The sequence below is a fragment of the Cupressus sempervirens genome, chromosome 2 (assembly GCF_028749045.1).
Source record: "Cupressus sempervirens isolate cs-2001-9-10 chromosome 2, ASM2874904v1, whole genome shotgun sequence".
NCBI classification, from domain to species: domain Eukaryota; kingdom Viridiplantae; phylum Streptophyta; class Pinopsida; order Cupressales; family Cupressaceae; genus Cupressus; species Cupressus sempervirens.
The window spans coordinates 76,620,725-76,647,838 of NC_143119.1; the positions used below are offsets into that span (position 1 = coordinate 76,620,725).

At 35.7% G+C, this 27,114-nt stretch overlaps 1 protein-coding gene across 4 annotated transcripts in view; it reads left to right on the plus strand.

Moving 5' to 3' along the window:
- Positions 1-27,114, plus strand: part of LOC149571121 (nucleotidyltransferase) — an 84,127-nt gene that overhangs the window by 19,782 nt on the left and 37,231 nt on the right. For all 4 annotated transcript variants that reach the window (XM_089812680.1, XM_089812678.1, XM_089812681.1 and 1 more), the window contains exons 4-7: positions 10,838-10,930; positions 11,068-11,250; positions 11,374-11,476; positions 11,704-11,889. In XM_089812680.1, coding sequence (XP_089668806.1) covers positions 10,838-10,930; positions 11,068-11,250; positions 11,374-11,476; positions 11,704-11,889 — 565 coding nt within the window. The remainder of the gene's footprint in view (positions 1-10,837; positions 10,931-11,067; positions 11,251-11,373; positions 11,477-11,703; positions 11,890-27,114) is intronic.

Below are 27,114 nucleotides of genomic sequence, written 5' to 3' on the forward strand. Positions count from 1 at the left end.
ATGAATATTTCTCTCTTGCTAAGAGGGAGTGTTTACATAATGGTAGCTGTTATAGAAATTATTCATTATTGGGAAATAGGAGCGGTGTTGTTTAACTGCCATCCATCCTACTTCATGCTTCATCAATGTCTCCTTGTCTATTTAAGTCTCTCGTGGACAGTCATGACGAGATTCTTTGAGTGACATTGACTTCCGTGGATGACTCTTCATGTTTTTGGAAAAAGCAATTTTAAGAAGAAAAGATACGTCCAAGTGATTCTATGTACTGTGAGAATTGATGAATATGTTGCTGTGTAGCAGTATAATTACCGTGTGATTCTTTGTTAAAGCCTTCATTATTTATATACTTTTCAGGAGAGTGACATTATTATTTTAAGAGAGAAAGATGTTATTGTGCCCATGTCAGGTTTCTAGTTATCTGATGTTTGCGGAAAATGTGTGACTTTCAACATATGTGAAAGGATAGCAAATTATGCGACTTTACAAGGTTTTTATTATCTATGATAATATGTGACATGTCTGAATCAGATTTATTTGATGTATGATTTGTGTATGGTCCTTTCATTGTGTATGTGTTTTTCTTTTGTCTTGAGTACCTGGGAGGCTTAGTGAACAGGCAATTCTTCTGATAAAACTCGTGACCTTTGAATTGAGTTACATTGATTATTTAATAAAGAGAATCTTTTCTGGGCATGGCTGGGTTTTTCCCTCGCATAGGAGGGTTTTCTCAGGATAAATAATTGAGTCATGTGTTCTTAAATTTTTTTGAATTTCTGTTTAGTGCATGTTATCATATTCTAAATTCAAAACGTTAGCAACCATTTATTTTCTTTAATCCTTACATAAGGAATAAAGCAAAGCTTCCAGCTATACAAACTTAAGCAACATGATCGTTTAAGTCTCTCTTAAATACACAACAACTTATAAACTTTCATATCCTTCCTATTTAATGAGATTACTATGAACTTTTTAAGAATTACAATGGCAGAGAGTTCCCAGTTTTCCTTTCAAACACAAGTGCAGTAAGAAGTGAGAATGGGTGTGACTGGAGTTGACTTTTTTAAGAAACTTAGTTGGTCTGATTCAACTCAACAACCCTGCTCTTCTAGTTTGGTTCTGAGCTGATAAGAAGCTACCCCAAGCGTGTTCTCTATCCTGTCTTCCCTTCCAGCGAAAAAAGCAAAAAATCCAAAACAAAGATAATTTCGCCCTTTTGCCAAGTCTGAAAGACCTTATGCTCATGCAAGAGTGCATCCCTAATCTTGGTGAGTTGGCACTACATCTCTGCCACCTCCCATTGTGACTCAAGAATTATCCGCTCGACTATAATCACTTTTTCTAATGTTTGCTCATCCAAAAAACTATTGAAGTTTTAATTCGAAAAAATCAATGGTAGAATCATACTCCTTTACAGTTCCAGCATACCTCCCGTCTGCACACAAGGTGGCCATATGATCATTTAACCCAAAATTCTCGTCCTTTCTATGGTCAATTAAGGAGCTGGTCGAAGATAAGACATTGACTCAATTTAAGCAGCCAAATTTTAATATAAGCTCATGTACTAATAATTTGATTGAGCTCATTCAAAGTAACAACTTATTCTTAAGTTATTATATTGTACATTTAATGTGAAAAGCCTATGTAAGGGGAGAATGAATTAATGTTTAAGCTATCGAATTTCCTTATCAAGTAGCAATATGCCCATACATGTGCATGTGTAGTTGTAATATTCAACATGTGCATAAATATATACATTTACACGCGTAGATAGTACAATTGTTCAACCCACTGATCTACACTCATTTAATTGCATATTATACCATGACTATACATACATATGTTTATATCATCACTTGATAAAAATTAATATTCAACATGTGCATAAATATATACTTTTACACGTGTAATAGTACAATTATTCATCTCACTGATCTACACATGTAATTTCATATTATACCATGACTATACATACATATGTTTATATAAAAAAATATTTAAGTATTAACAAGGAAGGCCATCATGAAAACTCAACAACGTACCAAGGTAAACACAGTCCTATGAGGTGCAAGTTGGTGGCATTGCCATCCAATGACTATATGGTTATCCCAGTTGAATGAATGCATAAGTGAACACACCCTTTCCAAGTTGCTCTAGGAACCTAGGCTGACAAGGTGACACTAGTCAGTTAGTCTGTACTTACCGGTTCGCTGAAATTCGGTCCATCATTGATCTTATCCATATATTTCCCCCTTTCCCAATGATATATTTTCCCCCTTTCTCAGAGACCAAGTCGATCCTGTATCCACTTGCCAAACAAAAGTGATCAGTTTGTTAACATGGCACCATAACCTCATCAAATATAGATAACGTAAAATAAACAATTATATTCATTCCAGATACAATTGATTACACAGATCAATATTTACTATTAGAATCGAGTGTACCACTTATGCAAAAACCATCTAGGGAACAACTATGCAAAAGCACTATATAATTGAAACCAAAACCATCTAGGGTACAATTATGCAAAACCACTATATAATTGAAAACAAAAGCCATCTAGGGCACAATATTGCAAAATCACCATTTAATTGAAAACCAAAAACCATCTAGGGCACAATTATGCAAAACCACTGTTTAATTGTAAACCAAAATCATCTAAGGCACAAGTATGATTAGATCATTAAAATAAGACAATTAGGAGGGATGCGACATGAACTTTCTCCAGGGTCATATCTCTGCTTGTTCTTAGAAATAGTAGCCTTGAATGCACTCTCAACTTTAGGTAGGACAACTCCAAATTCACGCATCTCAAAAGCAAGCAACTTACCAAACAACATGTCTCTTGTCACCTTAGTCACATTTCTGATTTCTTCAATAGCCGTAACCTTGTGTTTGCAGGAAGGAGATAAGGATCTCAAGAGTTTAGCAACAATCTCATCTTTATCTAAATGTCTACCAGTACATCTGATACTGCAAACAAGTTCAGTTATGTTCTGCATGTAAGAAGTGATATTCTCATCTTCAGTCATCCTCAGGCTCTCATACTTTACTTTTAGGGTCTGCAATCTAGCCATCTTTACCTGGGGATTTCCTTCATGGAAAGTCTCCAACTTTGTCCAGATCTCATTTGCAGTTCAGCTCCATAACATGTGAATATTTTGAATCTGATTGGGCACTCAACAATGCTTCCTTGGCTCTAATGTTATACTCAAATTTCTTCTTCTCAACAACACTGGCATTTGCATGATCATTAGGAGGATTGTAATCTTTTCCGGTGATGTCCCAATAGTCTGGTCCATGGCATCTCAAACGTGTCTCCATGCGATCTCTCCAAAAGGAATAGTTTGTGCCATCAGATCTTAGACTGCCCTTTTGAAGAGCTGCCATCCTGAATCATCTGAAGTTGTTAGGCTTCCCATAGAGGAACTAGGCTCTAGTACCAATTGATGAAACTAAGGCAACACTACACAATTGAGAGGGGGAGGGGGTGAGTTAGTCGCGTCCAAAACTCATAAACATAAACCAATTTGCAAAGTTTAAAATCTTAAACCACAGATCTGATAATTAACAATGCAAGCAAAGATCCACAACTTCACATGAACACAACATTAATATTTTTGATGTGGGAACTTTGTTAGGGGAAAAACCACAGTGTGAATGAAACACACAAGATGATGTACTCTGCTAAAAGCACTATACCTTGATAAAGGTGTTAAGATGGGAATCCACGCATTCAGGCACACTGCTCAAATAAAACAAAGGAAGGCTGGCTGTCTTACAGATTTATATGGACTATGATCCACGGTGGACAACAATAACAAGTGATGAACTGTCTGATAGCATCTTTGTCATCCTGGGTTAGTTCCAATGTAATACATTTGATCAATTGCAGATTCCACTCATACGTCTCCACACATTCATCAATATATTCCTCAGTCTCTTCCCACACACACCTTCACAATTACAAATGATTACATTTATTTATACAATTCATCAATTCACACGAATCCATGCGATCCAAGAAGAATAGAACGTGATCATGAAATGTCAGCAAACACCATGAAATACCATGGTAACATCAATAACAGTTCTATTTCAGAATTTAACACCATCTCTAAACTGTTCTTGAACACCAACATAAATCTCTGTTAATCAAGAAATATAGTTTACAATCCTCAAAATCATGAACCAATCATGTCAAGGACACAAATCCAAGTCCTAAACACGCCATAAGCTCCACAGCCAAAGATATTGTATTACCGATCCACACCTATCCTTTTTCTTTCATCCCGTCTCTTCTTGAACATGCAAAATACCAGTCTCTGATCAATCACCCATTACTCACTGAATTTTGAATGCAATCCTCTGCAAATTTACATAAGACAATTACAGACATCCTTCAAGCCATCTATACCTCTTCAATAGAGTAGCCATACCAACATCTCTACAACATTGTCTCATACAACGAAATATGTTGACACGAATCTCTGAAATATGTGATTGCAACCTTTGAAGCACATATTTGCACATTAGTGCAACAATTTATACATATTGTTACCATGCTACCATATTAAAAATATATATTAGATTTGAGATCGGTAAAATTCAAAATTTAAGGGTTTCAAAAAGGTTTGGGATATATAAAAGCATGCAAAATTTCACATGTCACTATGAATGATCAGAAAGTTGAATTTTATATAAAGTGTGTGTGTATATAGATATATGTGCATGATATATAAAAAAATATCAAAAAGTTGAAAGTGTGTGTATATATATATATATATATGCATTATGTATATAAAAAATACAATATTTAAGACTAGGCTAGACTGCCAAAGTGGCACTCAGTTATTCAATATATATTTAAATTTGTTGTAATGTTTTAAATCATCTTTTTGTTCGATTTGGATTAATTCAATTGCTATTGATATTTAGATTCACGTGTTTTATTTTGTTAATGGTGGGCTTGAATACACACACACACACACACATTTGTGTGAGTCGTATCATTTAATTTTAAATTATATCAAATAGCAGTTTACTAATGGTACTGTTATACCATTTTAGCTGATCTTATAACAGTACCATTAGTGAACTGCAATTTGATATATTATATACACAAATTAATGAAGGGCTTAATTAAGGTTCATCTTTGCTTAAATTGTGGTTCATATATATATGTGTGTGTGTGTGTGTGTGTGTGTGCCATAATAAAATAATAATAAAAATACAAATTTTAGTGTTTTTAACATACTTTTTGGCCTCATGGATTGTGATTCCGCCCACAGTCCAGCTGGATCCCTGCTAGTCTGCGGTGGGTCTAGGCAGGGTCCTCACCATAGACTGTGGGTCCTTGCAGGTCCGCGGACCTACAAAAACCCACAGTTCGTGGCGCGGACCCTGCACAAACCCAGACTCTTACCTGGCTGGGAGGATCTGAACAGCGCAGCATAGATAAAATAAAATATAGAGATCAATGCTAAAAGCATACACTATTCCAAGTGATATAAAAATCCATAGTCCATATTTAGGATATAATCATAGAATACTTATTTAGAAATTCCATCGTCCAATGGTAAGAAAAGGAAATGGAAAATGGTCAACCATGAATTTACAACATCTTTGCCAATGTCCATAAGAACTTCTGAGTCACATTCTTTAAAGTGAATCTCATCAGTACAGTTCAAAAGTTAAATCAACAAGGGTCCTCAGAAAATCAATTATATTTGAAGATTGAAAAATGATACCAAAAACTTATCTGAGACTTCAGAATTAATGAAGATATTCATTGATACCAGCCCTGAGACCAACACGAATACTTACAACATTGTATCAAGGATAAAATAACTGTTCAGAAATCGCCCTGCTGTAATTTAATCATATAAAAAACTTCAGCTGCATAGAACTTATCAACTCTGATGTATCACACTTTCAATGAACACAATGCAGTAATTTCTTCACTTCACAGAAGATACCCAATATAACACTTACAAGAATCAAACTTAGCATAATATAGACTAACAACATCAGCGAATGTCTAAAAAATTATGATATATATATATATATACTGCTCGCACACAATACAGAATAAGACAAGATATTGAAGTTCATATACGAAGACTAGAGAAGAAACGATACAACATTTGCGATATAATTAGTGGGAAGGAAGGTGCAATTATTAGTAAGAATGGTAATATTTAGAAGTGAAGTTTTGCTGATTTTGAGACGTAAGGAAGAGAGAAAGGACGACACTTGTTATAATGACTTTTTTTTTGCACACTTTTTGGGTTATTTTGAGGGTTATTATCACACTTTCAATGAACACAATGCAGTAATTTCTTGACTTCACAGAAGATGCCCAACATAACACATACAAGAATCAGACTTAGCATAATATAGACGAACAGCATCAGTGAATGTCTAAAAAATTACGATATATATATATATATATATATATATATATATACTAGAGAGAGAGAGAGAGAGAGACTCAGAATATATACTGCTTGCACACAATACAGAATAAGACAAGATGTTGAAGTTCATATACGAAGACTAGAGAAGAAATGATACAACATGCATCATGAACGAATTGCATCAATATGATAAATATTTGACTGCGATATAATTAGTGGGAAGGAATGTGCAATTATTAGTAAGAATGGTAATATTTAGAAGTGAAGTTTTGCTGATTTCGAGACATAAGGAAGAGAGAAAGGACGACACTTGTTATAGTGACTCTATTTTTTTGCACAATTTTTGGGTTATTTTGAGGGTTATTGCCATTCAATTGCATTGTTTTGCATGGTTTCTCTGCGATTGCTCGCTGTTTTTCAAGAATCACAGTAAGGACATGGGGGGACAGTGAAGGTATTGTGAAACTTAAAATTGCGACAAATGGAAGAGGCGTATGAACGTCTAGGAAATTTTGGAGAGAGGTGGCCTTACCACTTTCATGGTGAGGCTCCATGGAGGCAATCCGAATGTCATCCAGCTCTTTCTGCGTTAGTGGAATAAGGGCACTCTAAACCTTGGTGGCAGAAATATGACCATTACTGAGGAGCTTATCTCTAAGGTTATGGGACTTCCAATGGTTGGCAGAAAATTTTACAGAGAGCAGAAATTCTCAGATGCGGCCATAGATGACTTTCCTAAGGAGCCGGGTGAGATCGAGGCTTTGGTGAAGCAAGAAGGTAAGACTTACTTCCAGCTTGATTGCTTAAAAAAGTTATTGCGCTTTGTCCTATGGGCTATAATTTACTATGTGACTCTGGAAGGTAGATTCTCAAGGATATGTTTGCACCATTTTGTTTTAATTAATCATTTCAGAGATGTTATTAAGGTTTCCATTCCGTTTTATCTTTTATCTTCTATGTCTTCTAGTATTAATGGGGTAAGGGAGAAAACTAAGGCTAACCCTTTGCTCCATGAGGGCTTAATGCTGCTCATTTATGAGTACATTAAAGTCCATACTATTTGCAAATTCTGTAAGGTGAAAAAGACACAGGATGTTGAAGAGGGTGAGATGGAGGAGTCTCAGGGTCTCTCTGACACTGAAGACAGTGAAGGCTCGCATTCAGAGGATGAGGAGATGGTGCCAAACGTAAAGGGGAAGGGTAAGGGTTCAGTCTGTAAAACCCCTGTCTGGACTTCAAAGAATTTGTTTTCTAAGAAGAAGCAAAAAAAGAAAGTGGAGGAGTCGGATGAGGATTCGTATGAAGAGGAGTCTATGGATACTGACACTGAGGATGTGGGCTATAGTAAGAAAAAGAAAGGTAAGGATTGGATAAGAAGAGGAAGGCAATGCAAACCTTGAAGTATGGTAGGACCCTTGTGCCCAAGAAACAAACTAAGGTTGTCATCTTGTTTGATGAGTATGAGGATGATGGTGATGATATGGACACGGATATTCAGGAAGAGGGTACCAACAAGATTGATAAGAAAAAACAAAATATGGGTAAAGGTGAGTTGAAAGGCAGGCGGAGTTCGGTTTCTCCACTGAATTTTATTAAAAATCGGTATGGGGATGCTTCTTGTCTGGAGGAACATGACATTGTTTCTGTGCCCACCCAGATTTCTAAGGCTAAGGTTGCTGCTGAAGCCTTTGCCCCTCCGAAAGGTAGGAAATTGGCATGGAAAAATATGACTATGGATTTGGTGAGGCTGGGGATTGCGAGGTAGAAGATTGATCTAAAGGTTGGAGAGGTGGAACCAGGCAAAGTGGATCTCCAAGCGCTCATTGATCCTTCTATGATCATTCTTAATGATAATAGCAAGGAGGAGGACACAGACTTACAGAACAATGCTAGGAATAATCTTCTGGATAATTTCAGGTTCATTAAGTGGCTCTTTCATCAGGTCATGGACCTGAAAGAGAGGATGGGGCCAGTGGAAGGGAGAATTGATGGTGACAAGTTCCAGGATGTTGCTAAATGGGACAAACCCCCCATGGGTTCTCCAATTGACATGGCTACTTTCTACAGGCTGGAGGCCCAGGTTTTGGAGCTGGACAATAAAGTGAATAGTATTGAGAGCAACCTCAGGAATACAGCGGATCAAAGCTATAAAATTATCAAAGCCTCTCATGAGCATGTCAAAATTCTCATTAGTAAATTGGAAGGTAGTCCGGGGGAGAGTCATTATCACTATTGCTGAAGATCAAGGCGGTGTTGCTGATAACAAGGGACCAGGAGGAGGCCCAGGGCTAGTACTAGGAAAATGACTCTTGAAGCCTCTTCAGATATTAGCCAGATCAAAGAAGCTATTGTGAAGATGGACCAACTAGAGGAGCAGGCAGCTGAGCTTATCAAGAAAATGGGTTAAGTCCCATCTTTTGTCCTTCTTCCAGCTCTTTTTGTGTCTTTTGGTACTGTCTTTTGTTAGTTTTGCCATCCTTTTGCCAGTTCTTATGTCCTTCTGTAGATGGCTTTGTTTGGGTGCTGGCTCTGTCTCTTTTTGCTATGTTGAATCTCTGGTCTTAATGCTCTATCTGTAGTTTCTTTTGTATAGGGTTTTAGGACCCCTTGAAACCCTATTTTCCTAATAAAAAATAATACGATAAATATCAGATTTCAACATTCCTATATTGTTGTTATCTAACTTGGCTCTGATACCATGTTAATGTTTATCCCAGAAATAACAATAAACAACAATAAAAGGAGAACATAAGACACAATTACTTTATCCTAGGAAAACCCTCCAACTAGAGGGAAAAACCCAACCACACCAGAAAAATTCCATCACACACAAAGCAATCACATATCTATAGAATTAAGAGACTCTTCACAACCAAAGGTCTCTTTAATTTCGAATAACAAGTTTCTTCATATTTTCAAACACGTGACGCTTCACATGTCGCATGTCTCTTCATATAATAAAATCTCAAATATTTAGAGTGTGACACCTAGCACACATTAAATGCCACATTGTGCTCACTTGGAAATATCATCATAATGTTTTCTCAATATAGCAATATCATATAGAAAATTGTGCCACATATAGCAATATCAGAGATAATGATCTCTATCGCAGCTATAATCTTCAACATTTTTAGTTATAATAAATTTGTTGTTTATTATGAAAAGAACTAAAGTCATCACTACTCTTTGAATAAGAATATTCCTTTATATATTTTAGCAAAATATTCCTTAATCTATTGTAACAGATAGTCAAGAAAGATGAACATTTATTTTCCTGTTGCATGATTTGCATAATATCTAATTTTGAAAGAATAAGATGATAATTGAACTAAATAAGACATTTAAAAGCAAGGCACACACACACATTTTTAAAACTTAAAAGCACATTCATTTAAAATAGAAGGGAGTATTATGTTTTCAAAACATCAACTAAGATTTCTTTTAGTTTTTATTCTACGAATGATATGTAAGTTATTTTAAAAGAGATACTATTTTCAAAATCAAGTCATTTTCTTATCAATCTTTCTAATTCACCAACTAAAAGGAATAAGATTCACGGTAAGATCAATGTTGGCTAGCCATTCAATTTCAATCACACATGCATCATTAACTACATGTGCATGTGTGTGTGTGGGCGTGTGCATTTCATCACGCCAACTGCTGCTAGATGGTTAGATGAATCTCAATTATATTCTCGTCTCCACCTTAGTGAATGCACTCAGAAAACTCAAAATTGTATTAGTAGTGTTAGTACCCAAAATTAATAACCCATAATTGAAATCAATTGCATTTTAAAATAAACACATATTAGTTGACATTTAAATGTCATATTTAGGAATGCATTTGAAATCAATACTTAATAGTCAATTATCATGCTAATAATCTCATTCAAGACTCATGTTATCTGTAATAATTATGTACATTGTAAACATGGTTACATATATTATAATTGTTTAAATTTTATGCGCACAGTTAAACATTAATTTTTGGCATGTAAAAGGCATAAATTGTAATTGTTAGAGGGAAGTTGGAGAGCCACCTTGCAAAGTAGGCAGCTGTGGATAGTTTTGTCACAGAGGAGCTTGCTTCAATCATGAATGACCTCCAAAACTTTAAGTGATCTGAAGCAATAATTATTTTGTCTGGATTTGCACAGCTTTGAGCTTACAATATCGTGGACTGTTGTAATTTGTGGTAAATTCAAACACTACTAGTGAACATTCAAAATGAGAAGTCATTACGGCTTGAATTGCAGTTGCCTTAAGGTGTAAGGCTTTACAATTTTTTTGGTTGTAAATTGCCTGTTATCATGTTTATCAAGCTCACGACAGCTTGTTTGAATTTGATTTTAACTTATAAGCCTGTTAGCTGTTAGGTAAGAGAGCTATGTCCTGATCCTCTCTTGGCATATGCAGGTGAAGCTAATCAAGTGCCTTGTGGAGAACATTGTAGTAGACATCTCTTTTAATCAGCTTGGTGGATTGTGTACTTTATGTTTTCTAGAGGAGGTTTGGACAAGATGATGCCATTCTTTTCATTTTTTGATTATTTAGTCACAAAAGGACAAGGTTTTCAACTTTAAATATACCTAAACTGCCCAATCAAGAAGACTCCATAATATATTAATGGGATTCATTTTTTGCAGGTAGATAATTTGATAGGGCAGAATTATTTATTCAAGCGCAGTATCATCCTTGTCAAGGCTTGGTGCTATTATGAAAGTCGTATCTTGGGTGCCCATCATGGGCTTATTTCTACATATGCCTTGGAGACGTTGGTCTTGTACATATTTCATGTGTTCAATAAATCTTTTAGTGGGCCCCTGGAGGTGATATTGCTTTTGGAGCTTCTCATGCTAATAAATTTGTATGACAATCACAAGTAGTCTATTTCATTTGTATTTGAAGTTAGAAATTGCTGTAACTCTTGCCGATTAATTTGAAATGTTCAGGTTCTATATCGATTTTTAGCCTTTTTCAGCAACTTTGATTGGGATAACTATTGTGTTAGCTTGTGGGGTCCAATACCTCTTTCTTCACTTCCAGATATGACAGGTATTATTTTTCCCATGACTTATCTAGTCCATGCATATCAAAATTATTAAAAAAATCGAAACTTTCTGTATATTTTATTTTCAGAATTGTTCATTGCATATATTTGGTTACTGGTACATTTTTTTCTCTGTGCGCTTGTATGAATTTCTCTTTAAATTTTGATCTCCCATCTGATTTGTTTATAAAATGGTTTGTTCACAATGGTCGCTTTTGGATATTCTGCTTAGTGGAACCACCTCGGAAGGATGGAGGCAAGCTGCTTCTTAATAAGGAATTCCTCGATATTTGTCATGCTATATATGCAGTTTACCCTGGTGGTCAGGAGAATCAAGGCCAGTCTTTTGTATCAAAGCATTTCAATGTTGTTGATCCATTACGAATAAGTAACAATCTTGGACGCAGTGTAAGCAAAGGTAGTTTATTTTGATGCTCTTGGCACATAGAAGTGTAGATATGGGGAAATATTAAAGTAACCATGAACCCAGACATAATGTGTAATGCCTTTTTCCTCACATGTTTCTATGGTTTTGGTATTAATCCTTTAATGCTATAACTGATCTCTGGAGTTTAAATTTATTAACATTCTTAACTGTGTAGCTTTGGTAAATTGGCATTTTAAATATCTATTCTATTTAGTACTAGGAAAAAATATATATGTTGCTACTTAATATTGCTTCCATCGTTCTCATTGTTTTAATAAAAAGTATACCTGTAATAGTAAATGTTCTATCAAATTTGGAAAAAACAGCATAAATGCTTACCATTATGAATCAAATATATTGGTTTCATCTCATTGAACCACAGGGACACATCCCAGCCCCCTAAATCCCCATGTTCCTGGGCGAGGATGTTGAGGGGGAAATGGCCCCCTGCTGCACCACCATTGTCGTTGGGATGCCGTCAAGATGACTGGGAAGCCAGGACATTCCAGGGACTCCCAGGGAGCCCTTGACTGTCCTGGGCTCACCTATGAGTCTACCGTGCTCAGTTGTTATAAACACCAACTGAAAACAGGAAAAGGTGATTAAAAATTTTGAAAATGACATTCGTAATGAAAGTTTTGTCAGGTTCTGGAGGCACAAGGGGCCCTGTGCCTAGATTCCCACAAGGGGTTTTCCTCCTTGACCTAGCTGGGGATTCTTCCTCAGCCCCCCAGAAGCTCCAATCGCCATTATTATTATTGTTAATGCGATCATTGTGATGCTCTTTATGTTATTAGTTTAAACCTTGCCTAGCATGCCGGAGTTTCAGTTGCAATTTTTATGCGTATTCTTGGTTTTCTTCTAGAGTTGCAAAACTTTGCCTACTGTGTTAATGCTCAAATTTCAATGCAATCATTGAGATGTTTTTAATTTTAAGTAGTTTAATCTTTACACACTATGCAAAAATTTTATTTGCAATTCTTATACTTATTCCTTACTTTACATATATTTTTATAACTAATTTTCCAAGTACTATTTTATCTACCCTCTATCCTCTTGTTCTTCCCTAATAAATGTCTCCACTGCCTTTTTATGCTGGCTGTGAATGATTGTTACTCAGTCTTGCAGTAATTGTGACGATCCAGTGCTGCATATGTTTATGCTTTTCTTGAGCTTGGCTAACAGACAGTCTAAACAAGTGTGCATCATCCCCTACTATATGGGGTTCCTTGTAGCCATCCTCAAATTTCCACATCAATTTAATACTGGAAACTGGCCCTGTTGCTGCTGGTATTTTTCCATATTATCTCTAAAGATTTGCCTTTCTGTTGTAAAACTGCAGCCCTAAAGGATGGGGTTTTCCAGGAAGCTGTGGCCTCCTCTCTGTGCTTTCCGTAGAAGTAGCAGCTTGCCTGATCTGATTGTTGTTTCATTGGTATTCTGTAGGAAGAGAGGGGATGAGGGACTGGAGATCTTATAGTTCACTGGTAGGAGTTGTGTGGCATTCTCACTTTATAATAATATTATAATAATTCTGGAGGTTTACTGACTAGTTCTTTCTCGTTATGACTTCTCATTGGAGTTATACACATGGTGTGCCATATCGTGGGCTTGTGGCATTTTGAATTGTCAAGGAACCCCTTTAGTTATCTCCAGGGTCATTTCAGCAAACCCAGCGTGCCAACCTTGTACATTGCCGGCAAGTCTAGGCTTTATGGTGTTGATGATATAAAGGTATTTTATTAATTGGATAGAAATCTCTCTCAAAGAAGACCTCTATCAGCTCTCTTTGAAGGCCTGGTAAAGAAGAGAGTCTATGCCTGATGAAGAACTCCAAGATACCTGCTCTGCAGATTCGAGCTGCATATCCATTCATGAAAATTCCTCACTGTGCATGGATGCCTAAATTACCTTAAAGAAAATTTTGGAGCTCCCTACTTAAAATATTTCGTGGTGTAGTTACTCTCTCGAAACCTGCTTTAACTGTGTGCTTCTTATAAGTGCCTTTTTTTGAGAAAGAAAGTAACTGGTATGAAGGCAGATCTGACTGGTCCAGGAAATAAAGGCATTCAATGCAAGTCAGATAAGTGTTGAGATTTGGGGCAAAGTCATTTTATAATCTTTGAAAGTGGAAAGGCTGGTTTTTAAATGTTTCTTGATGTGGGCAAAGTTGGAAACATGTATTCTTACAAGAGCCCGCGTCTAAGACAGATTGTGTTTAGCTCATAGACAGATTTATTACTGCTCCAAGAGATAGAAGGTTAAATGCAATTCAGCTAAGTTTTGAGTTCGAGGCACTACCATTGTTTGATGAATGAACTTGGAAGAGAATGCATGTCATGGGGTATCCTGCTATCCCAAAATTTTGACTAGGGCATGGATGCAATAGATTTAAGTTGAGAATTCAATATGTCAAACAGTTATAGACAAGGGTTTTAACAACCTGACAATCTATTTATTTATTATGGGGGGCATTTCAATATAGTTGAGTCTCAGGGAAAAAGAGGAGAATTGAGTATTAATTTTGAATCTCCCAAGGGTTTTCTGTTATTGATGAGAGTGTCATTCGCTTGAGTTATAGATGTACTGTTCTCGCGAGGTCAGTGTAACAGATGCAAAGGCTGTCATTTTATAGCCAAAAAGCTATGTTGCTTCATGCTCTCTGACAATTGGGTAAATGGTATAGAGCAGATCTCATATTTGAACTGTACTCCACTTTCTCTGCTAAGCAGCCTATCTTGTTAAATATACTCCTATGTGGTCTAGCCTTAAGGCATTCTTTCAAGTTTCAAACTATGTAGCTTTTTCATTTAAAGTGCAAATAAATTTTACAGTTTTGGTGGAATAAAACAACAGATAAGAGCCTATGCTGCAGTCACATTTACTTACAACAAATTGACTCTTTAAACCCTTAGCAGGGCATATACTAGTTAAGAGATCACATGTAAAGTGAAACTGTGACCTACCTACCCTAATTGGATAATTGAAAGTCTCAATCTGTCATAGTTAAACCGCCTCGGGAATGGGGAGACGACGGGACGAGGGGACAAGTTTCCGAGACGGGGGGATAGAGGGGCCTTGATTTGGGGATGGCGGCACAGCACGGGGGGGACAGTGGCGGGGTACTTAAAATGCTAGTTAAGAAAAGATGTACTAAAATTATACAATATAAGACATAAAGATGTAAAAAACTTAAACATTCAACATTGCATTGAAGTTTTCAACTGGAACATCATGATTCATGATCAAATGACAAACAATGAACATTGAACATCAGCAAATGAAAGAGTGTCAAATTATATAATTTTAAATTTATAATATATATCAGATCAATAGTATATCTACTATCTAATAGTAATCAATGATCATTAGAGTCATGACATAAAGATGATTACAATAAGTATCGTGTGCCATGAATCATGATATCAAAATAAGTATACAATGCAAACAAAAACTACAAGTCTCCAAGAGTCCAAATCAAATTATAACAAAAATGGGCCCCACATCCCATTATTACAAAAATAGAAACAAAAAAAAAGTTACAGCAATGCCTTGTTCTTTTATTTTTTAATGTACCCCATCTTGTTGCCGGGGGAGACGTCCTGGCATCCCCCTGCACTTAAAGGGGACGCGGTCGCGCCCCCCACACACATAGGGGGCCCCCAGATGTCTCGGAGACATCTCCAGCGGAGGTGGTGCTCTGAGTGGCGCCGCCCGAGACGCCGAGATGGCATCCCCCTGTCTCGGGTGTGGCCCGGTTTTGGTGGGAGGACGTGTCCCCGTGTTACACTGCAACCCCTTGAAACCTGATTTTGTTTCAAAACAGTCTCTTTATGAGGCAAAACATAAATGGATAATAACAAGAGAATATTCCTAGTGAACTGACTACCCGAGGGTGCCAATTTGTTCTTCAGCTTACTTTTTTCTAAATCCTTGTGGCTTTGGTTTGAAAACTTGTTTTTGGCCTTCAGTTTTGGAAAATGATTGATATACCACCAATATTTAGAGCATTCTCCTAACCATTAGAGGCTCAAATTATCCATGAACTTGATGGAGATATGCCACACTTCAGTATATCGTTTATTGATTCTAAAAGAGATGCTTCTATACTCCCTTTCCATGCATGTAACTACTTCTAAATTTCTAATGGCTTCCTATGACATATGCGCTGAAGCATTTTAAACAAAACTTGCTATAAAAATTAATCGGTGAAACCTTTCAAGTTTCAATGGACAGAGAACTCCAGTAAGAGTGAGCTATGCTTATCATGTCACTAATTTATACTCATACATTTGTATTTGTCACCTCCTGGAATTTATAGAAGCTCTACATCTTGTACCAAGCTCTATTACATCTTTAGATTGACGTAAATATGATAATGAACTGTAGCCTATTTGCAACAGTGGGGAGACGTACAAGAGCTTCATGGATAGCTTTTTTGCCCACTTGCAGTAATCCAGAATTTCATGGCAGCAGTCCCAGATGACTCCATATGTAATTTCTGTTGAAATGAGATGTTGGAAAGGTGCTGTTCTGCCATATTTGCAATGACACGCTTATCTTATCCTCAACAGCCTCTCTTTACCGATCAAACCCAACTCTCCTGTTAGCTTCCTGGCTTCAGCTTTCTGTCTGCAAGTAGTAAGAAAATAAATGCCCGATCTACAGATAAGTCAGATTTAGATTTTAGGGCTATGACTTCATGTCTCAGTTGGAATAAACTGAGTTAGTTCCTAGTTAGCATTGTCATTAACTAATTAAGGAAGTTGTGTTTAGTTATTACCTACATTTAAGGGGTAGCATCTGCCAAAGATAGAATTAACTACAATTGATTGGATGCACCTGCAGTCCCTATTAGTGAATAAGATAGTAACTGGGCAGTTAACTTCCAGAAATTGTGGAAAGATATGTTCAGTCAGTTTTAGCTAGATACTTCCAATAACGGAATTTACTTATATTAATTGTGGATTGCTAGAGCTCGATAATTATATAGGTAATGTTGACAAGTGGAAATGATTGAATTGATCATTTCAACACAAACAGACTTGATTCTGTTTCAGAACTTAGATGCTGCTTCAACAATAGAGAGGAAACCCTTGGGCACGTTGGACTGAATGGCGTGAGTATGGGATTCCTCTGAAACTAAGTTACCGATGCTGGTTCTGATGCTGATGCGGGTGCAGGGTGCTGATGCATGGATTTTTTTTGTTGTTGGGATTTTGGATGCATTTGGGTGCGTCCATATATATATATATACACACACACACATACACATGTAAACTATTATTTATGTATTCAAAGAAATATACAAAAATAAACCATTCATTATCATAATCAAATTGAAATATCTATAATGTCTAATTATTAAATTACTCAAGTTCAAGATTCCAATGCAATTCAAATTACAAAATCAAAACATAGTTCATGGTTCAATGCTGATCAATCAAGAGTCAAGGCTCAAGATTCACAAATCAAATTCAGTGAATCAGAATCATAAGGATTCTCAAAAAAATCCACATTCTCATCATCTACTTTTGCTGCAACACTTGCAAGTTCATTTGAACCAAACATGGTTCCAATTGTGTTAGATGCACGTGCTATGATGTTTTCAACATCATCATCTGTCATCACAGTAAGATTTTGAAGTGTTGCATCCAAGTTTGCACATTTAGGGGCTACATCCCAAAGCTTGGTTGAGCCTTCCTTGTATCCATCCTCCTTACGTGACAAAAGATGCAAGTTGGTATGTATATAAATCAAGTCCTCAGCTTTCTTTGAGCCCAACCCGTTGCGCTTCATTGAATGGATATAGGAGTCTGTACTCCAATTTTGTTCAGCAGCAGAAAAACTTGCAACCTGAATAGTCTTTATAGAATTAAACATACAAATGAAAAGCAAATTAGATAATGGTAAACACTGAAGTGTAGAATACAATTGCTAAATAAATAAATAAATGAGAACTTACTTGTGAGAGGATCTTGATTGCAAGAAGTTATAGATGCTTGAATGGTTGACCATACATGTACCACCATGTGATAGCTCACATGCCATTTTGGTCCTTTATTGCATATGGAGTAAGTTTTGATGCTAAAGCAAATAGGCCAAATTCTAGTCTCACCTTTTTGTACATTTCATCATTTGGGAAGAGTCTTGCAAATGCAATGTAGCACCGAGAAGCAATTTCTTCATCTGCATATGGTGCAATTCTATCCGGCATAGCAAGTATTTCCTAGATATGGTACTGTTGGTTAACAGTTTGTCCTCCTATTAGATTTTATAACCCAACTCTTTGATACCCAATGTTTGGAGAGATAAAAGGATGTTTACCAACAAATGGGTCAGTGTATGTATTTTATCACTACCCTCTGAATTATTATGTACAACTCCCTATGATTTGCAATGAATTTGTTTTTATGAGATCAAACATTTTGACATTATAAGCTCTTAACTTGAGAGCAGTAAAGGATAACCAAACTGTTTGTAGGCACAAACAATTCAGGCAAGATGGATTTGGAAAACCTATCACACTCAATGGAATGACTGTAGTAGATTATCTTGATATTTCTAACCCTTCTGTTGATGTTTAGGGTCAGGAGAAGTAAATCTGAATCTTTTATGATATTATTTATAAATTCATTTAAGAGATATAAGCAATTTGTATTTTGACTCTGATATCTGTCTTACATTTCTAAGAAGTATCCATGCACCATTGTCTGATATACATGACAGAGGCATATCTATACGTACATGTATTCATACTGATGTATGCATACATGTACATATACATACACCCCTGTTATATATATATATATATATATATATATATATATATATATATATATATATATATATATATAAATTATGACAGTAAATCTGCATTATGATCGACTGACTTGAGTGGTCAAACTTCATATTATTCATGACAGACCTTGCTGTCGGTTTTCACATTATACATAGCAGATATCACCGTCGGGTTTCATGTTACCCGTGACTAAGATTAACACTGAGCTTTTTGTTATTCACGACTGATGATATTGTCGAGGTGTTGACTCGCGTTAAGTATGCTTTCTTATGCTGGGTCTCCAACCCTTTTTTTGATGCGATTAATACCATCGTAATTATGCTTAGTATTATCGAGTAAACAAAAGTGTGAACAGTTATGTATTAAGTTAAACATGCCTTTGAAGAGGCATGTGGCCACGTAGGGTCATGACTCTTCAGAGTCATGGTTGTTCATGTATATAATTGAGATCACTCAATCTGCAGTGAACATATACAACAAAACATACAAGTACCCGCAGAGTTATATTCATGTTATAATATTATTGCTATTATCATTCACAATATTTGTCTTACAGTGATCCAGTGAAAGCGATCAGTACTGAGGAAGGAAGAATTCAAGAACCTGCTTCACATATAAAGAAGATAAGTAAAGTTATTCTGCTTATTTGATTCAGAATTTATAAACACATATTTGTAATTGTTTATCTATCAGAGATCCTTCACTTTTAACATGGTATCAGAGCTGCACTGATAAGAAAACCATTGCAAAATATTAAATTCTGAGTATAATTTAAAGGGAAAAGAAATATCTCAAAAGGCATTAAGATGGTGAATCATGTAAGAATTGAAGATAGATTAGATGGAGCTTCTAATTTTTCATCTTGGAAAACTAGGCTATTAATAATTCTAAGAGAGATGGAATTAAAAAATCACATTGAAACTAATTTACTTATGCCTGAAAATGAATCTGAGAAAGCGACATGGAAAAGGCACAATAATAAGGCAATGAAAATAATCATAGATTTAGTTAAAGATCATATACTTCCTTCTATAGCAAATCTCAAAACTGCATTTGATATGTTCTCTACAATTCAAAGTACATTTGAGATTAATAATACAAGTAGATTGCTTACTTCGAAACAAGATCTACTCTACATAAAAATGAAAAATGGAGAATCATTACATCTTATTTCCTTAGAATTACTGAATTAAAGGATCAACTGGCTACTATGCAAAATCAAATAGATGATAAGGACTTAAGTATGATTGCCCTTAGAGGACTTCCACTATCATGGGAAACTTTCATAAGAGGTTTAAGCTCTCGACTTGAACTTCCAAAATTTGATCAGTTTAAGAATGAATGCACTAAAGAGAAGTCCAGATTAGCATCCAGAGGTTTAATTTAAAATCAAGATAGTGACATCCAAGCTTTGTATTCCAAATCAAATAAGAAAAGAAAGTTCAAACACAACAAGAAGGAAAACAATAAAAATCACAAATCTCACAAACATAGAGATTGGTCCAAAGTAAGATGCTTTAAATGTGATAAGCTTGGTCATTCTTACTATGTGTGTCCTGAAAAACAAAAAATTCAAGTAGCATTGGTAGAAGTTAAAGAAGAGAATAATGAGAAAACAGAAAAAGAAAATTATGCATTTATAGTAGCTCTCTCAAGTGAGTTAAGCTCTAATCACAACACCTGGATCATTGACAGTGGAGCTTTTCGCCATATTTCCGGATTTAAAGACAAGTTTGAGACTCTCAAATCATGAATCAGAAGAAGTTACTATTGGAGACAACTCCTCTCATCCAATCAAAGGCATTAGTGCTTGTTCTATTCAACTGAATTTTGATATCACTCTTCAACTAAAGAACATCCTTTATGTGCCAGGGATCAAAAGAAATCTTGTCTCCATTTTTGGACTTGCTGATGAAGGGTACCACATTACATTTCAAGGAGATAAAGTTCTATCCTGGACTAAGAACTCATCTATCAAGAAAGCCATAACCATAGGGGTTAGGGATGAAAGCCTTTATAAACTATGTAATTATCAAAATCCAAAGTTAAACTTAACTCTTAGTAAAGATAAGACAAACTTCATTGAAATTTGGTATAGAAGATTAGGTCCTCTTAATTTTCGAGTCTTAGCATCTATAAGTAAAATTGTAAAAGGTCTTCCAAATCTTAAATCAGATCACTCAAGTATCTGTAAAGGATGTGCCTTAGGGAAAAGCATTAAACACTCCTTTCCCAATAGTGTTCATAAATCTAAAAACATACTTGAGTTGATTCATATAGATCTTTGTGGTCCTATGTCAGTTCCCTCTCTAAATGGATGTCAATTCTATGTAATTTTCATTGATGACTACTCTAGGAGAACTTGGATTTATTTTCTAAAACAAAAGGAGTCTTTTGAAGTCTTATCCAAGTTTAAAGAGTTTAAAGCCCTAGTTGAAAATCAATCAGAACATAAGATCAAAACCCTTAGGTCTGATAATGGGGGTGAATTCACTTATGATATTTTTAAAAGTTTTTGTATTTCTGTTGGGATTAAGAGGGAGTATTTTGTACCTTATATTCCTCAACAGAATGGAATAGCTGAAAGAAAAATAGATCCATTGTTGAGTCAGCCAGGGCCACGCTACATGATCAAAACCTTCATTACTCTTTTTGGGCTGAAGCTTCCAATACAGCTGTCTACATTCAAAACCACTGTCCTCACTCTATATTGGAAAACACTACTCCTGAAGAAGCATTTACCGGAGTTAAACCAGATTTAAGTCATCTAAGAATATTCGGATGTCTAGTCTACATTCACATCCCAAAAGAAAAGAACCAAATTAGAGCCTTCTGGGAAAAAGGGGATTTTCATTGGTTATAGTGAAACTTCAAAAGGGTACAAAATCTACATTCCTGGACAAAGAACAATTGAGATCAGTAGAGATGTCATATTTGAAGAAGACACCCCCTTCAAAATTTCTAGTAATAGTGATGAATCCATCTCAAAAGAAGATCAAGCTACTGAAATTGAGAGGGAGGAAAATTCTAACATCTCTTCCATGTCAAATCATACTGAATCTGAAAGCATCAACCATACCAATAAGAAGAGACCTCTTTGGGCCAGAAAGATGTTAGCCGAAAATCAAGTTGAACCAAATGATGTAATTCAGGAAAGCAAAAGCACTAGAAATCAATCCTGTTATGTTGCTCTGTAATCTGAACTCATTAAATTTGAACCTAACAATGTTAAGGAAGCACTCTCACATCAATCTTGGAAGGAAGCCATGATTGAGGAATATAATTCAATATTGAAAAATGATGTGTGGGACATTGTACCAAGACCTAAAAACAAATTTGTTGTTTCTTCTAAATGGTTCAAGATTAAACATGTTGCAGATGGAAGTATTGAAAAATACAAGGCAAAATTTGTAGCCCAAGGTTTCTTTCAAAAGGAAGACATCGATTATGATGAGACTTTTGCCCCTGTTGCCAGATATACTTTAGTCAGAACAATCCTAGCTATTGCAGCATCTAAAGGATGGAAAGTACATCAAATGGATGTCAAAACAACGTTTCTCAATGGAAAGATTGAAGAAGTTTATGTTGTACAGCCAGAAGGGTTCAATATCTTTGATCGCCAGACTCATGTTTATAAACTGAAGAAGGTACTTTATGGCCTTAAACAGGCTCCTAGACCTTGGTATGAAAGAATAGATAATTATTTACTAAAATTAGAATTTGCCAAAAATGAAGCCGATCCTAATCTATACTTCAAAACAGAAGGTGATGATATGGTTATCTTTGTATTATATGTTGACGATTTACTAATCACAGGTGATGAACACATGATAGAAAAATGTAAACAAGATCTCTCTGTTGAATTTGAAATGAAGGATCTAGGGTTACTTCACTATCTTTTGGGATTAGAAATCTGGCAGCTAGACAATTGTATTATACTAAATCAAGGAAAATATACAGTTGACATATTAACCAAGTTTGGTATGATGGAATGCAAACCGGCTGCTACATCTATGGAGATAAACTTACACAAACTAAAAGATGACATGAATGAATCTGAAGATGTGGATCCTACTTATTACAGACAAATTATTGGATCCTTAATGTACCTGGTTAATACTCGTCCTGACATTTGTTATGCAACTCATACTTTGAGTTAATTCATGTGCACACCTAAGAAGATACATTTGCAAGCAGCTAAATACATAATGAGGTATCTAAAAGGTACTATTGGAATGGGAATCAAATATGACAAAATTAATCTTGAGCTATCTGGATACTCGGATTATGATTGGGCTGGAAGTTCTATTGAGCGCAAAAGTACTTCAAGATACTGTTTTAGTCTTGGATCTGGTATGATCTCTTGGACTAGTCGGAAACAAACTTCTGTGGCCTTGAGTTGTACTGAAGCCGAATACATTGCATCTTCCCTATGTGCCAGAGAAGTGGTATGGCTCCAAAAGTTGCTCTCCGATCTCTTCAAAAGACCGTTGAAGCCCACCATGATCTATTGTGATAATTAGAGTTGTATCAAGCTTTCTTCTAATCCTGTGTTTCACAATCGCTCTAAACATATTGAAATTCCATTCCATTACATCAGAGATATGGTTAATCGAGGAGTTATTCAATTGAAATATATATGTACAAATGATCAAACAATTGATATTCTTACCAAACCTCTTGCTAAAGTGAAATTGAAATATTTCAGGGAAAGACTTGGTATGATTATTTGTAATGGAAATTTTTTGAAATAAAAATTGATTATTTGTTTCTTCTATTTTATATGTAATGAAAGGTGACGATCTTTCATGGACATATTCAGTAATCTAGAATTATTTACAAGTTGACGATCTTGTAAATAGTTGATTTTTGGGCTTATTTAGACATTGCTTAAGTGCAAGTAGAAATTATTTTTGGACTTCTCTAGACATTGCTTAAGTGCAAGTAGAGATTATTTTTGGGCTTCTCTAGACATTGCTTAAGTGCAAGTAGAGATTATTCTTGGCCTACCTCTAGACATTGCTTAAGTGCAAGTACAGGTTATGGTTGTTACCTCTAGACATTGCTTAAGTGCAAGTTGAGGTTGTGTGTGTTATCTCTAGACATTGCTTAAGTGCAAGTGGAGATCAGTTACTGTTCATGCAACATTGCTTATTAAAATGACTCTGACTAATGTTTTTTCTTCTCCCTAGCTAAAGAGGGAGTGTTGATGTTTAGCGTTAGGAGAAGTAAATCTAAATCTTCTATGATATTATTTATAAATTCATTTCAAAGATATAAGCAATTTGTATGCTGACTCTGATATCTGTCTTACATTTCTAAGAAGTATCAATGCACCACTGCCTAATATACATGACAGAGGCATATCTATACGTACATGTATTCATACTGATGTATGCATACATGTACATATACATACACCCCTGTTATGTATATATATATATAAATTATGACAGTAAATCTGCATTATGATCGACTGACTTGAGTGGTCAAACTTCATATTATTCATGACAGACCTTGTTGTCGGGTTTCACATTATACATAGCAGATATCACCATTGGGTTTCATGTTACCCGTGACTATGATTAACACTGAGCTTTTTGTTATTCTCAACTGATGATATTGTTGGGGTGTTAACTCGCATTAAGTATGCTTTCTTATGCCAGGTCTCCAAGCCGTGTTTTGATGCGATTAATACCATCGTAATTATGCCCAGTATTATCGAGTAAACAAAAGTATGAACAGTTATGTATTAAGTTAAACATGTGAAATTGAGATCACTCAATCTGCAGTGAACATATACAACAAAACATACAAGTACTTGTAGAGTTATATTCATGTTATAATATTATTGCTATTATCATTCACAATATTTGTCTTACAGTGATCCAGTAAAAGCAATCAATGCTGAGGAAGGAAGAATTCAAGAACCTGCTTCACATACAAAGAAGATAAGTAAAGTTATTCTGCTTATTTGATTCAAAATTTATAAACACATATTTGTAATTGTTTACCTATCAGAGATCCTTTACTTTTAACACCTTCTATTCTAAATGCAGATTAACATCTAAATGCAGAAGAGGAATGAAGAAGATATGCACATGGGGGCAAATGGAATCACTTTCACTATCAGCCTTGAATGAAATGGAATCCAACGAATAACTAATAGATTCATACACATTTATCTTTCATTTTCCAACGAAACTATCTAACATGTTACGAAACTAACAACAGAAGAAACAAAACCATCTATGAAGAAAGTAAATGGAATCACTATACTGCAAACATCAAAGTGAAATGGAACTCATTTTGTTATTCATAGAATTATACATGATTGTCTTTCAACTTTTAATGTAAAACTACTCTATGCATGGGCCACAAAACATGACAAGCAAATAAGGTAAATGGATTTACAGACCAATTCACCATCAAGTTTGCTAACCTTTGTATTGTTAAATAAGGTTACATTTATAGTTTGTTGTTCTCCTTCAATTTAACAGAGCAACAGTCACAAAATAGAAAAGGAAATAAAATGTGATATTATCCACATGGCATCTTTCCTATCGATCATCGGAATCTATGGTACTATTGAAAACACATGACGACTGTTCAACTTCATGCAATCTTAGGAATCCTGTAGAAAGTCATTTTCTTCATATTCTGTTGTTTCGTGCCAAGTCTGTATAATTCATAATACAACGGTCATTGTAGTTTTGAATTTCCATCTTTGATCTCAAATCAACGATCAAGACTAAATCATTATAAACCTTTTTGTCTCTTCCTTTACATTTTCCTTTGTGGGTCCCTTTGTGTACACTCGTCGAATCATCGTTATGTCACTATAATTAACGTTCGAGAAACTTTCCATAGCAACATAACGATGAGTGTTGATGTCTTTTTGATCTGATGGTGGTAATAAAAGATACTAACTCTTTGTTTTGCTCCGCACTATGGGTCCATTTTCTAGCTATGCACATCGTGGCGAACAAGTGGCACTACTTCATTACCTAGAGGATCTGATGTTGACCTAGTTTTGATTCGTGGCACTTTGTGGAATATAATGGGCCCATCAGGACACACGTCCTTCTTTTGTTATGTTGCTATGATTAACAATCAAGCAACTTTCCATAGCGGCATAATGACAACCCTGGATCTTTCCTAGGATCGATCTTTCCTAAGATCGATGATCTTTGTTATTTTCTTTGATTATTGTGTATGACTCAAAGAAGGTCCCACCTCAGTTGGGTCCTGCAGACAGGTGTCAACTCGTTGCTATGTCGCCATTATTATTCTTCGTGCAACTGTGGAAAGCGACATAGTGACGAGCATAGATCTTTTAAAGATCTGACGATCGTGGAAAAGCTCTTATTTCCAAAGTGACTTGACTATTCAACTTGATGACATGGACGTTTAAATGTGTTTTGGATCATTGATTTGATTTCAACTTAGTTCTCACCACCTTTTACCGTGTTCTTCGCCAATTTTACATCTTTCAGTGTTCACTCTGCATCGAATTCAACCAATATTGTTTTTGGCTTGTTTTCATGATCTTCATATCATCTTTTAGCCTTGGTCTTCGATGTTCTCCACTACCATTTGCTCTGAATATGCCTGTGATCTCTTTTAAATGTATCCATCCTTTAGATAGAAACCTTTGACCAGGTTTTTTCACCATTTCTGATGATTTATTTGCTTCTCCTGCATTCTATCTTGATCATTTGCAATGTATTTCATGAAAACTGCAACATAGCATGAATCTTTGTCTCCAACATGATTAAGAATAAAGAAAGATGGATCATTAAGATATCCAAACCTTCTTCTCATCAGGGAAATGCATAACAAACCCTCTAAAACCTAATCACCTAGCCATTGGATTGGTGCATTGCTCATATGATTTCTCGCATTAGGTTAGCTCAAAGGAACAATGAGAAGAAAGGCCATCCTATGGGCAATTTAGACTCGTACTCAAGACATTGACACTTGATTCAAAACCCTAGAGCAAAAAGATATGAACTGAAACTTGGGCAACAAGTACCTTGGAGATAAGGCATATGCAAGGAGGTGCAATGGAGTAGTCATCTTCTCCCAACGATGATGAATGATATCCTCCACCTTTTTGCACAAAGCTTCACATTCTGTAGGGTTAGTCTCATGTGCTTGTATGGAAAGCTTTACCTTTTCTACCATGGTGTCCATGTTATCGTACACATTGCCCAAGCAAGGTGCATCACAAAGCATAGCATAGTCATCATAGGCTTGGTGAAATCCAATACAAATTGCACATGACCCCAACAATGCTCATCCAAGATCGTACCCCTGACCTTCAAGGCTCTTTCTAAATTTGAAGCCTTCCATACAACCCATTGGTTACAAATAACCATTTGGCCCAATGCTGATTGCACCTTGAGGAGTCG